At 39.9% G+C, this 13,481-nt stretch overlaps 1 protein-coding gene across 8 annotated transcripts in view; it reads left to right on the top strand.

Moving 5' to 3' along the window:
• Positions 1 to 13,481, top strand: part of col12a1b (collagen, type XII, alpha 1b) — a 151,569-nt gene that overhangs the window by 25,311 nt on the left and 112,777 nt on the right. For 6 of the 8 annotated variants that reach the window (XM_038726224.1, XM_038726225.1, XM_038726227.1 and 3 more), the window contains exons 14-17: positions 5,731 to 6,000; positions 8,236 to 8,502; positions 10,293 to 10,485; positions 11,738 to 11,862. The exons of the other annotated variants lie outside the window; for them this stretch is intronic. In XM_038726224.1, coding sequence (XP_038582152.1) covers positions 5,731 to 6,000; positions 8,236 to 8,502; positions 10,293 to 10,485; positions 11,738 to 11,862 — 855 coding nt within the window. The remainder of the gene's footprint in view (positions 1 to 5,730; positions 6,001 to 8,235; positions 8,503 to 10,292; positions 10,486 to 11,737; positions 11,863 to 13,481) is intronic. 8 annotated transcript variants of the gene reach the window in all.

Genomic DNA, 13,481 nt, shown 5'->3' with positions numbered 1-13,481 from the left:
GGCTCGTACTGGCACAGCACGGTGCATTTGTTCCACTGTGTTGCATTCAACGCGCTGGTTCAGGGTGAGGACACTTGGTGCGTTGGTAAGGCCTCCAGACATCGCTGGCGTTGGCCCACACCAGAGGCAGCTGGCAGGAGGGTCCTCATTACCTTTGTTTCCCTCACATGCAGGGCTAAACCTGCTCAGATCTGCAGTGGAAAACTCAGCTGCACTGATACTGTACCCACATTAAAACCAGTGAGCTCACTCTTTCTTATTGTAAAAACTCTTATTGTATAGTAAGGGCTTGTGTTAAGCTTCATCAGGGCCTCGTTTGTTCACAAGAGATTTCTGTTTACGAGCAAATGAGAGCTAAGATGGAAAACTCTTCTTCATGCCAAAATCAGCAGGTTGCGATGTTTTCTGTGATGTATCAGAGCTAATTCAAGTCTTTTCCCAAACTACTGTATAAATGCTGCAGAGGCTTTGTTTTCAATCTTTCCTAATTTGTTCAAACAATGGCACTGTAGATCCCCGGATAAAGTCAAATGACATTTATATAAATGTTGTCCATGTTGCTCAGTTGTTTGGTGTAGACCTGTCCACACAGGCACTGCAGCTGCTTTTTTCAAGTGCTTCACTTTTAACACTCATTTGGAAATAACCCAAAAACTTGATTCTAACCAGGACTTCCTGACTGCAGGACCGGTGCAGCGTGACAGTGGGATGGAAAGCCTTTTAAAACTGTAGAGAGAAGGGAACGTTTCAGGAATCACGGAAGGAAAACTTATTGTCAGAGTGATGACAGTGCATCTTTGAAATTATACAATTTATTTTTAATGGTTTCCACTGAACCCTGAAGCCAAAAAAACTCAAAGGCAAATGCAAATGAAACGAAGAGTTGTAAAGTTGGAATGATGAGGTGTCTTTGAGGTTTTCCAGACATTTGTTGTCCGGCTTTTCATGTTCAAGAGCTTCGTGTCGGCTTTCATACTGGTGTGACTTTCATGACCCAAGAAACCTCATAACAATCTAAAAATAGGTGGTTGTCGACCTTTAAACCAGACACGTTTGTCTAGATTAGAAAAATAGACTTTTTGAACATCCAAAGCTTTGAAGCTTGAGGTGTGATCAGCCTCCTCAAACTGGCATGCAATTAGTTTTTTGCACTGTTTACCTGTGACAGCTTTCCAGGCCTGCTTCAGCAAGTAGAAGTAGGAGTTAAGGTGAGGTTTGGACTTACTGTCTGAACATATGAGCTTGGACAGAAACACACACATTTTGCTTACAAACCTAAAACTCTCCATCTCAATTTAGTTTGCAGTTTATAGTCGTGATGAACGAGCATAAAGGATACTAGGATAACACATCTGTATCTCCCGACTGAACTGTCGGTGGCCGAGTTGCATTGTGGGTAATGTAGGCGGCAGGTTGTGGCAAGGAAGAAGAATGTGGAATAAAAAAAGACCATATCTCTGGTTCTGCTGCATCAGTTTTGAGTGCAATGCTAAATTGGTTGGGTACTCTTAATGAAACTGCAAGTAAAACATTTGAAAACCGTTCTAATTCAGAACTGGTTCTTGAAAGACATTTGCTGAAAGGTGTCAGTATGCTTCAAACTAACTAGCTTGTATGAACACGTAATTTGAACATGTTTAAAGTGTTCTAAATCAGCTCTTTGTCATGCGCAGGGCCAACACCGACGCTTTGTCATGTCAAAAATTCAACACAGATTTTTAGTTATGGTACGTAAGTTATGTAACTTAAGTCACGTTAGTAATGCAGTTATTTTAACCCAAACCATGATGTTTTCCTAAACTTAATCAAGTAGTTTTGGTGCCTAGACATAACCAAATTTTGACTTTTCACAACGTTACCACTGGTTTTATTGTTAAAGTCTAAACGGACATTGAATATTTATTCTTAGTAACTTGACCACGGAGCCCTACACGTGGAAGAATGACGCCATAGGGGTCCCCAGGGCATTAAAAAAAGACACCAAGTGTCCTAATGTGTTGCCTCTGAATGGTAAAACTCGAAGGCAGGGTAAAAAGCCTGCCGTCATAGACTCCACCCGGTAGCTACCCACTGAATTCTCTTTCTGGATGCAGCCCCAAGTTGCAATAAAGGTTTCAGACACTGTTAGTGGAAACATTGCTGCTTTAAAACAACGTAAGGGGCTTCTTTGGTGTGGGCAAAGACCTTGCATGAATGGGAGGCAATGCAGTGGTCCCATTTAAAGGAATGAGGGGCCAAAATGGAACACCCATCTCTGGCAGTGTTACTGCTTTGCTCATTGAACTGGACGGGATTCCTCTTCTAATGTGGAGTAGCACCAACAACACTGCCAGAGTGATTTTTCTTTCCCCCCATCTGGGCCACCCGTACGAAAACAGCAGTCACACTCTGCACCTCAAGGTGCTTTAAATGGCTGATGGTAGATGGAACATGTCAAGTAGCCAAGTTTATACAAAGTAAGAAGCCAAGAGACCTTTTACTTTCCACTGTGACTGTAAGGTTTCAGCAGCAAGGAGTCCCAGACTGAGTCTCCTCCTCCAGCACTGTGTCAGACCAACATAAGAAATCTCTCAGAGGTGGAGCTGCATTTCAAGGCATAATCTACTGATTCTTGTTCTTTGTAAAGTTAAACTTAACCAGTCAGATCATTTCTGTCTCTAGATAAATGCTTGTATAACTACAAATCAGCTGTTGGGTTGGTACTCAAAAATATTATCTCCGACCATCTTCCTCAGTTGAAGGAGTTTGTGCAGCTTTCATGGAAGACAACGATGCAAAGCTTTTTGAAGCTCTCACTTGATTTTGCGTAAGCTGCGTCATGTAAACCCAAATTATATACGTTTGTGTAGCGCAGAGGATGGATGGATGGATGGATAAGAGGAGAGCAGTGGAAATACCTTCAAAAGTGCATTAAGTGTCCTGCGGTTTTATTCAGATTTGCCTCCTGATGAGTTGTGGAAAAATAGTTCTGAGTGCGTTTGAGGTGGCGTCTGCAGAGCGCCAGATATTCCGTAGTCCATCTGATGGCTGTCTGTGGCTGTCATTTAGCGAAAGCCTCCAGACTCGGCTTCCAGTTTTGAGAGACAGCGCGCAAAAATGGCAGCAGCTCCCGGCTCCCTGCTAATGATGGCTGCAGTGGCGTCTGTGTGGTGAAGACGACTGAGCAGCACATAAATAACAGACAAAAACAAACTAATATATCTACGTGAATTAAGCAAAGTGCAATCCATCCAGGATCGGAAGTTTTGTTTCCGATCCTGGATCCTTGTTTTTTGTTGTAACATAAATTTGATGTGTTGTTCATATTCAGAAATACTTCAAATTAAAAGCCTGGTTAGAGTTGATATAAAACAAGCATTTTACATCTTACCATAAGCACTGACAGCGGAATATAGCTGCTGAGAAAATCTATCTTTTTAAAACCTATATCATTATATGCTTGTGACAGAGACACACACCCTTTTCTGCTTTCTGGCCCTCGTCCGTGTGCACAAAGACATTTTTTTAAATAAAGTATCCTGAATGTTGTTTTGAATCCAGACCAGAAACAATTTTTCCGACTATAAACATTTGTGGAGCCTGGAGTTTTCCTTTTATTCCCCTCCCTCTCCAGATCTGTATCAATTGGCAAAAGCTACAATGTGATTATTTCATACTCACCCTCTTGATTATATAGCTGGATCTGATGTTTTGTGATAATTATCACTTTGTGGAAACTTGGCTTCTCCGTTTTTCCGCCCCCTCTGTATATGCTGTCACCTACCCTAAACTAAAGGAGCATTTACATTTGATATCGACCCTCCATCCTCCTCCTCCCCTTCCATCTTTCACAAAAATTTCCAGCATTTTGCTCTGTTTGTATAAGAAAGTGACTGTATGTCTGCTTGCAGCAACATGAGCCACTGTGGTGGCAGCATTTAGGTTTGGTCTCATTTGGTTAAACAAGTTTGTAAGGGTTTGGCTTCTGTGCGCTGCCGCCCTCAGAAAGTTGAGGTCATGAAAACCTCTAAAAACACTTAATACAGTGGGTGTGTATGTATGTTCTTGATTTACCATCTGTGCAAGAAGCAGTTTCTGAGTGAGCACATATTTGTAAGGTTGAATTTAGGGTTTATGATGATGGGTTAAAGTTAGACTAAAAGTGTGTTTTGGGTTAGAGTTTAGGTTTGAGTAAAGGTTAAATTTGTGTAAAAAAAACGTCTCCTATTTTTGTGGGAAACTTCACAAATTATCTCTATGAGAAATGAACAGACAAAAGGAAAAGACATGTGTCATTCTCTTTTTGTGTTAACTGCTTTTTCGACGTGGTCACCATTTCTACAGGAGTCTAAAGCCTGTCTGTTTGCAGTTCCTACAGGCTGCAAAGTTCATTACATTACAAAATATGAAAGCTTGGGTTGTACAAACAACATACTGAAGATTACTCTTAGAGCAACAGGACATAAACCTTGGTCTCTTGAGTTTACTTAACTCATCTATCCAGGCAACCACCCCCTTACATGGACTTAATTGCACTTGATACTACGTCACCTGATATATTTTGCCACTAAAGGTTGCAGCCTAACGAAAAATATGAATATGGGACGTAATAAGCTATATAATAATTAATCTATACGGCTGTTTTTCTGCTGAGGATGGGCTGTTTTATTTTCATAGTTTTGGCAAATGTTTTTATCGGTAATATTAACATTTTACTTGCTGAGAACTATGAATGCTGCAACATTGCTCAAAAGAAATCTGACAGGGCTTTTTAACATCAGTTACAGTTTACTGACTGACGTCCTGGTTCAGCTTGAAATGACAGTCAAAACCACAAAAATACAGACCCAAGTTATAAACTGAAAATGTCCTTTTAGTCAGAGGGCCATTAGAATAATCAAGGTTCCTAAAACCCACAAGAAAGACATTTGGTCACCAGCTTCATTGAAGGCTAGCTAGTTAAAAGGTAAAAGGGTACATTTAAATGTGTCTGCAAAATACTGAATATGAAAGTTTGCAGCTGACACGCTACCAACAGACGGAAGCACTGATTTGATGTCCAGTAGATTTCTTCCTCTCGCTGTTATCCCGCTGGCTCAGTGGACACTGTGAGTTCATCCGGTTCCTGACAAGTTTCATGTCTTTGCTCGTCCAAGTCTCCCGTCTCCCAATGCTCTGTTACTCTCTAATGAAGCAGAAATGTCCTAAAATATCCTCAGAAGTATTTAAAAAAAATCACATCTGTTTCTCCCAGTCCTCTCTTCTCTTTATAGCGGTGGTGAGTTGTTCAATTCTTCTGTCCACTCGATGGCCTTTTAATAGTTTCCATTTTCGAAAATAATGTGATCTGCCAGCACATCCAATGGTTCCTTTGTTTAAAAGGGAAGATGGATAAAAAAAAAAACTGTCAAATACTGGAAAGAACATTTGAGCAACCCCAGTCATAATGACTTTATACAATATTAACACTGCCCACAGTAGAGTTTCAAAACATCTGTTAGCAGATATTGGGGAGTTATTGTGCACAAAATATACTTTTATATTCCAAAATCTAAATGCCAAGGTAAAGATGAACATTAAATTAAATATGTAACTTAACTCTACTCTTATTGAATCCACTAATCCATTTTATCAACACTACATAAGTAAATCCGATTGCTTTCTATTTTTGTGTACTGTTCTTGTTGTAGTATTCATTAAAATACACTACACAAACTCATAGTAATATACACCTTTGCTTGTTGTTTTCAGAGGTGGGTCCACCTAAAAACCTGGTCACCAGCGACGTGACCGACACCAGCTTTGCAGCGTCCTGGACAGCGGCGCCGGGGAACCCGAAGATGTACCGGCTCCGATGGAAGTCGCTGATGTCTGAGGAGGCTGGAGAGAAAACAGTGCCAGGAGACGAAACCAACACCGTGCTGGAAGGTCTGAGCCCGGAGACGCTCTACCAAGTTTCTGTGGTCGCCGTCTACGATCACAAAGACAGCGACCCACTCACCGGACAGGAAACCACTGATGGTAAGACAACAGACTCCAGCAGACTAGAGACACACTGAATGATATGGAATAATAAGATCATCTCATTGGTTAAATTCAACATCTGTAAGCGCTTTTCAAAACCTGGGTTACAAAGTGCCTCACAGTTACAAATAAAAGGAAGTATACAAAAAAGGCCAAAAAATACAATCACTGTACACAGATACAAATATTGCTGAAACCAAAGATTTGCAAGAATAAAATCACTGTTAGCTAATGCTTTAGATAAAAGTGATTTAATTAGCTAATAACATTTAGTCCAGTTATATTATTTCAGGCAGCTCCACTTGGTATTATTGGGTATTATTGTCTTTACACTTGTTAAAGCACTTTGTAACTTGTTTTTGAAAAGTGCTCTACAAATAAGGATTATTATTGTTATTATTATTACCTTTGAGGGAGGTCCGTCCATTGAATTCAGTTGTATATGTGGGTGGTGATGGCGTAATGGATAAGACACAGTGTGAGACCCAGGTTCAATCCCCCACTGTGACCCATCCACCATTGTGTCCCTGAGCAAGACACTTAACCCCTAGTTGCTCCAGAGGTGTGAGACCTCTGACATGTATAGCAATTGTAAGTCGCTTTGGATAAAAGCGTCAGCTAAATGTATATTTATTCAATATATATTTGAAGGGAAGAGCAGCGCCACTGAAACACTTCAAATGTTTTGCTCAAGGGTGCAGAGATGACCCTTCTTTAACCCTCAGTGGGAAGCTTAGGACATGTTGACTGTATTCTCAGTGTTCGACATTTGGCAGAAAATACTATATTTTGTTTACAAGGCACCATAAATTTGAACCGATGTAGATTTAATACTTCCTTTTATCACAGAAAGCACGGTTTCAGAGCTTCCATTGTCGTACTGTTCTCCAGTGTTTCAGCTTTCTCGTCTCTAAAAATAGTCCTAATTTAAATTAAGGTATTTATTTTAGATTTGTTTCAAACTATAATTTAGAGTAAAACACCAACGTGGTGACAGTTTTGCTGCATTAGATTCTCCCAAATAACACAGCTCACGGCTAAGGGGAGTACTGGGACAACGTGTGTGTCCCGTGAATGACGCACTGTGAATTGCATACTGACATATTGCATCAGAGATGAAGCACACTCTAAAAATGTCAACACATTCCTCATTCTGCATGCAAACACATGGGAAACCAATTGTCCAAATCCACACAAACAGGCCACCCAAAACAAAGCAACGTGTAGATACACTAACGCATTTAGTACGTATTGTTCCTCGGTGCATCCTTCCAGCAGAGTTATTCCATCTCCAGCTTCACAGATTTGTTCAAATCTATTGACACATTGAAAAGTTGGATGCCATGTTTTTTTTCCACACATAAAAATCCACCAGAGTGAAATCAAGTAGTCTAAAAAACCCTTCCTTGGGATCATTAAATATACATATTATTCCCTTACAAAGTGTTTTTAATCACTTGCAGGATCGGAATAAGTTAATTTCATTTTATAGTTGGTTGTTTCAGGCAAAAAGGAAAATGTGGTGAGCATTTCCTCCCAATTGATCACTCCTGGGTAAATGCCTAATTCATAACCAATTAGTTTTGGCATGGCGCTGATGGTATTACTCAACGTTTATGCCTGTAGTTATGAATACATAACGATTACAGAAGGAATATAAAGGGAAACCACACTTGGCCTGAAAAGAGAGGGAGGAAAAGATGATTATTTTTAGGCTTTAGATGAAAAATAATATATTATAATAATATAATAGTCCTGCACATACAGAACATTAACACTGATAAAGTATGGTCTGCTAAAGGACGTGTGATGGTAGAAGAAATTGTGTGTTTACTTTACGCAACAATCAAACAAAGCTTCTGTGTTTCAGTCAATCAACTCTACACAATGAGCTGTACATTGTGGCTTTGGCCTGTGTTTACTTTACAAATGTACATTATGTGACAAACTAATATTTAGCCCTTATCATCAAATCAGTGGCATCCACCTCTAGTATGATGGTTCTCTAATTGATTAAATATTTGTAATAGCATTTGTTGGTACTGCATTGGGAATCTATGGGGAGCCACACCAAATTATGTTTAAAAAAGCATAAAAATATATTCCAGTTTCTGCCCTGCAGAATCTGAATATACCAACTTAAATCTAAGTGTTCATGTTGGTCAGTCCAGGGTTACTGCACACATGCTTTAGGCTGAATCCGGTTGTAAAAAATGTTTTTCTTGTTTTCAGCCTCTGCCGCTGCTAAAAATTTGATTGTGTCGGACGAGACTGAGCGAACCATGAAAGTTACGTGGAAGCCGGCGCCGGGAAAGGTGATCAACTACCGGCTGAAGTATGTTCCCAGTGGTGGAGGGAAAGAAGTGGCCCTCAAAATCCCTGGGACGGTCACTTCCACCGTCATGAAGCGCCTGCAGCCCATGACCACCTACAACATCACCGTTCACCCCATCTACAAGCGCGGGGAAGGAAAAGCAAGGCAAGGAGTAGGAACGACACGTACGTTGGTCCATAATTCAACCCTATGACAGACAATACACTGCAGAAACATGTCCATCCAAACCAAGACGTTTAAACCTGAGTTCATTCTTAAAACATTATCATTGATTTTTATGGCTCCTGCCAGAGTCATAGGCTGTCCTGTGTTAGCTTTGGCTTTTGGTCAGTGCTACCATTAGTGCTACTTACCCAGTGTCAGACAAACCCATGGATCTGTTTCTTTGGTCTCTGTGTGCAGTTTGAAGCTGTGTTGAATGGTCAGATTAGCCTATTTTATGCAATTGTTGGATGTCAATGGGATCAAAAAGCAATTCTTTAGGGAATTAGGGAAACAGTGTGTTGTCAGTCAATCTTTTTCCATTAATCACCCTTCACAGAATCTTATTTGGGAAAAATATTACCATATTAAATCTTAAACTTCAACCACCTTTCCATGCTCCCACACTGGTATATTTCCATATAGAGAGCCCAAGTCCCTCCATTCTGCTTCCAACCCATGGGACCTTATTTCAGGAAAAATACATACGGTAGCCAACGGTTAGCGACAACTACATTTTTTAATCCTGTTTGAATTGTGCCCTAAATTACACACATGATGTTTTTCAATTTAGTAGATAATTTTGTCCATCAAAAAAGTCGCAGTTTGTCGTAAAACAGTAAAAAGTAACATTTAGTTTTGTGTGAAACAATTGACCTAAGGCTAAATTTTAAAATGGCTGACAAAATTAACACTATATTTTTTTTTATAGTTTTCATTTGCTTTAAGCTGATTATAAATTAAGTGGAGATTGTTCATTTGTCTATGGAACATAGAATAGATAAAAATTCAGGTATCATGTAGGTATGATACAAATTAGCGACAACAGGCATAAATGAGAAACCGGTGCTTGCAGAAGGTTCTCGGGTACTTGCCTATCTTGGCTGCAGTGATTGGAAGCGGTGTGATGTGAATTCGCGACAATGTGCGTTTAGGGGTTAAGCTCCCATGGTTGTCCACCGGAAGGGGAGGGACTTAGACTCTCTATTTCTGATACAAGTGAAGAATGAACATTTTTAATGTTAAATGAACATGTACAAAGTATTAAAGGAATTCCCTCATTTTGAAAGGAGCTGCTGCTTGATGCCAGAGACATCCTGTAATTTAGCTGATCAAATCTAATCTCATTGCTCAACAGGACATCTATGACTTTATCAGACTCTAGGATAAGTAGGAAAGATTGTTCAAATTCCCCCCAAATCACACAAATCCCTTTGTGGTCAGGATAAGGACTCGCTTCCCGGATGTTCTCCTATTAAATATCAATATTGGGAAACAAATAGAGAAAACTGGCTTGTTGGACAGTATTGCCACTTGTTTCTAGAGAAACGTAAACACAGATCATGCTGCCTTGGAAAGAAATGGGTCTCTCTCGTCCAAGTCGCAGTGTTTTCCCAATTGTTCCACCATAAAAATGAAGATTTTAGGATTGAATTCAAGTTTAAACGACTTGTTAAGATGAGTATTTTTCACGCTACAGGTGCTGCTGCGCTGCGAAGCAGTGTCTTTTCACCAGTGAAATCACAGTTAAACACGTGCTCAATCACACGCTACCATTACTAACACACAGCATGACACTGGGCTTTTTTAACGAATGACACCGGGTTCAAGGTATTGTATTATGGACTAATGAGAAACTGGCTTGAATGTGGTGTGGCTGATCTTCAAAACCTTTGCCGAGAGTTGGAGTTGTGTTAAACTTTTTTTCTGCGCAAGTTTGTCCTGAAGTTTTGGCGGGGATCTTCTATTTCAGTGTCGCCTTACAAGGCTCCCAGGAACCTTCAGACCTCAGAGCCCACTAAGAACAGTTTCAGAGTCACCTGGGATCCTGCACCCGGAAATGTTAAGGGCTACAAAGTGACCTTTCACCCCGCTGGGAATGATATTGACCTGGGGGAACTCCTTGTTGGTCCCTACGATAACACAGTTGTTCTAGAGGAGCTCAGGTAAGCTTTACTAACTATTAGATATTTAAGTATTCTGAGGGATTTTAAGTCTTAATTAGAGAGTTCACAGACCAAACAACTGATCAGTTAAACATCAATGAAAATAATCGTTACTTACAGCCCTACAAATGATTAACCAAAAGTCATGGTTAAATAGTGGGAACATCAGCTTTGTATGGTAGTAGTGTAGCTGATCAAACCAACCTTAAGACTGAAGGAAGCATTCTTCTTCTTTTAATCTCTTTGTTTATTGTTGCCCTCTATTGTAAAATGTCAAAAAAAAGGTGAAAAATGTCAATCCTTGTTTTCCAAATCCCACGATGTTGTCCTCAAATGTCTCGTTTTGTCAAAGATATTTGGGGGTTTACTGTCATAAAGGAGTGAAGAAGCAACAAAATATCACATTTAAGAAGCTGAAATCAGAGAATTTTGATTTATCAAAATAGTTGGCAAATTATTGACTGTAATAGTTGACAACGGATCGATTAGTTAATTGATTACTTGTTATTTCAAGTGTTTATCCATTACTCTTAGCTACCTGTTTAGACTTATGTGCTCGCTAACTAGTTTTCACGCACTCTTATAATAATTACATAATTGCAACAGGTACAGTGGTGTTCAGGTGTCACAGCTGCCTGGAAATATTATTTTAATAAAAATAATAAATAGTATCTTTTCAAATTTCCTCACCATGCTCCACCATCACCACCTGTCTGAGCACGTGAGAAAGAAATCTGTTAGCCTCATGGCAACCACTGAGAGATGCCATACCAACCATTTTGCAACACTCTAGCAAAACACTTGTACAAACTAAAACAGCTATTACATGGATATTTTATCCAAAACATTTGGTGTTTTCAAGTAAACACTAATATAATTTGTTTTGCAGCTTGCTGAATGTTATTGACTTATTTTAAAAGAGAATCAGAACCATTTAGTCACCGTTACAAACTCTTTATGTTTTAACAGATGGTAAAACAGGTCCATATTATCCACCGTATTTTAGAGACAATGGACCTGTTTTACCATCTGTTAAAACAAAAAGAGTTTGTTAGAACCTTTTTCAAACTATGGATGTCTAACCTTGGAATGGAGGTCATGGGAAGATACGCATTTTTTGGCCTTTACAAGCTAACGACAGTAATTTGAAAGACCAAATTCAAATTGTGCACATCTCATTAGCCTTAAAATCTTCTAAATGAGATTGTGGACGACTGTTATATAGGTTTATGTAATTTCCTTTTTCCCTTAGGGCGGGAACAACATACTCTGTTGCCGTGTTTGGGATGTTCGACGGAGGGGAGAGTATGCCTCTGGCTGGAAAAGAGAAGACGACCCTCATCGACGCTTCTGAGCCACCCCCTCTCGATCCTTCTGGTAAAAGCTGATAACTCCATCACACTACAACCTGCACACAATTAGCAGCCCTAAAAGAGCAGGCCTGCAAACCAGACGCTCTCCGATCCAAGTCATTTCAGAACCGGAGTGTTCTGACTTCGAAGTGCCGCAACGATTAGTGCCAGAATGCTGAATTATTTGTTGTCGAAGGGAATTAATATCAAAGTCGCTTTGGAATCGCAGACTGAAATCCAACACAGATGATTATGATTAGTACAAATAATTTTGAGCTTTTTGGCTCGTGTCACCTCACCGCCCTCATCTCTCATTCGGAGTGTGATCTGGAGCAAAGTGACGTGCCATTTGAGAGACGTGTGCTATAGTGTTGACACTTACATTTATAAAGTGGCCATTTGGACATGTTCCCTGACCACCACACGTGCTACGTATTTGCCTGTGTGTGAGCAGCTACCCCACGATGTGCTGACTTTTAACTGTGTCGGTACAAACATATATCTTCATTAGCTCCCAGATGACTAAGTATTGAACTCAGTATCTGCTGCCCAAATGTTTTTTTTAGTCAAGCAAAAGTAGATATTTCCCATTTTTATGTTGTACGAAGCGTGGAAAAGGGGCTCTGCTTGCAATTAAAGACTATTTTTTTATGATCCAGAGAGTTAGCTGCCGCCGGGATGTATGCAGTTAGGAAAATGTTATGCTTCTCATAAGACCCCAAGGAGGTGCTGACCCTGGGCAGAAATTCCTGCTGTAATGGGGAGCAGACACGGTGACCGACTGCCCACCGAGCAGGGAACAGGCCAGGATGTTCCACCGAGGTTCCACTCAGAGATCCTCATATATTAAACTGCAGCTCTCACATGGCGGTCTGCTTAGTGGAGGCTTTAGTCCAGAGTTTTTGACAGGTCCATATGGTCTGGCAGAGCTGCTTCGAGGCGGCCTTCACAGGCTGCAAAAACGTTATTTTTTTTACAGGTCATTAAATGCTTTATTCCTTTGAAAACGTTCATCTTTGAAACAAAGTGTGAAAAACTTGACAGTAAAGTGAGAAAATTCGACTTGTTTCCAGCGACATTTTGTTCGACATTATCCGGAAAGGTCGTGTTTTTAAGATTTTTGTACAAGTTAACCACCGTTGGAAGTGTTAACGACGTTAGCTTGTTTACCATGACTGTTACACGGTCAAACGCATTGAAGGATAGCTTGTTAGAATTTACATAATTGGATATGAAGAGGTTTTTATATCAGTGAATAGATTTATGCATAAACTCTCCTGTTCTAAAGTATAAAAGACATAAATACACTCGTGGTCAGCTGTCATGGGGACAGATCTGTTGACATGCGATCATGATTTCATCCATAATACTCTTAACTAGATGATACTACTCATCTGGCTTAAAATGGATGCTCATCGTGCTTACTATTGAAAGCTCTGGAAAAATGCTAGTAAGTGGATCTTGAGTTGGAATTGTTTTATCAAGTTACTCCTCCATGTTTCAAGGTTGTTAAGTTTAGATAATTACATAGATTATCAACTACACTGACAAAACCAGTAAAGTCAACTAAGTTCCCTCCAAAAAACATTTTAAAAATCAAAACCTCAGTGAACCAACAGATTTGCGTTTTGACTTTGGATTGAA

This window comes from Micropterus salmoides, unplaced genomic scaffold (genome assembly GCF_014851395.1).
Source record: "Micropterus salmoides isolate LMB-PRFRI ecotype aquatic unplaced genomic scaffold, ASM1485139v1 Ms_hic_scaffold_18, whole genome shotgun sequence".
Taxonomy (NCBI): domain Eukaryota; kingdom Metazoa; phylum Chordata; class Actinopteri; order Centrarchiformes; family Centrarchidae; genus Micropterus; species Micropterus salmoides.
This window is presented reverse-complemented; position numbering and strand designations above follow the sequence as displayed.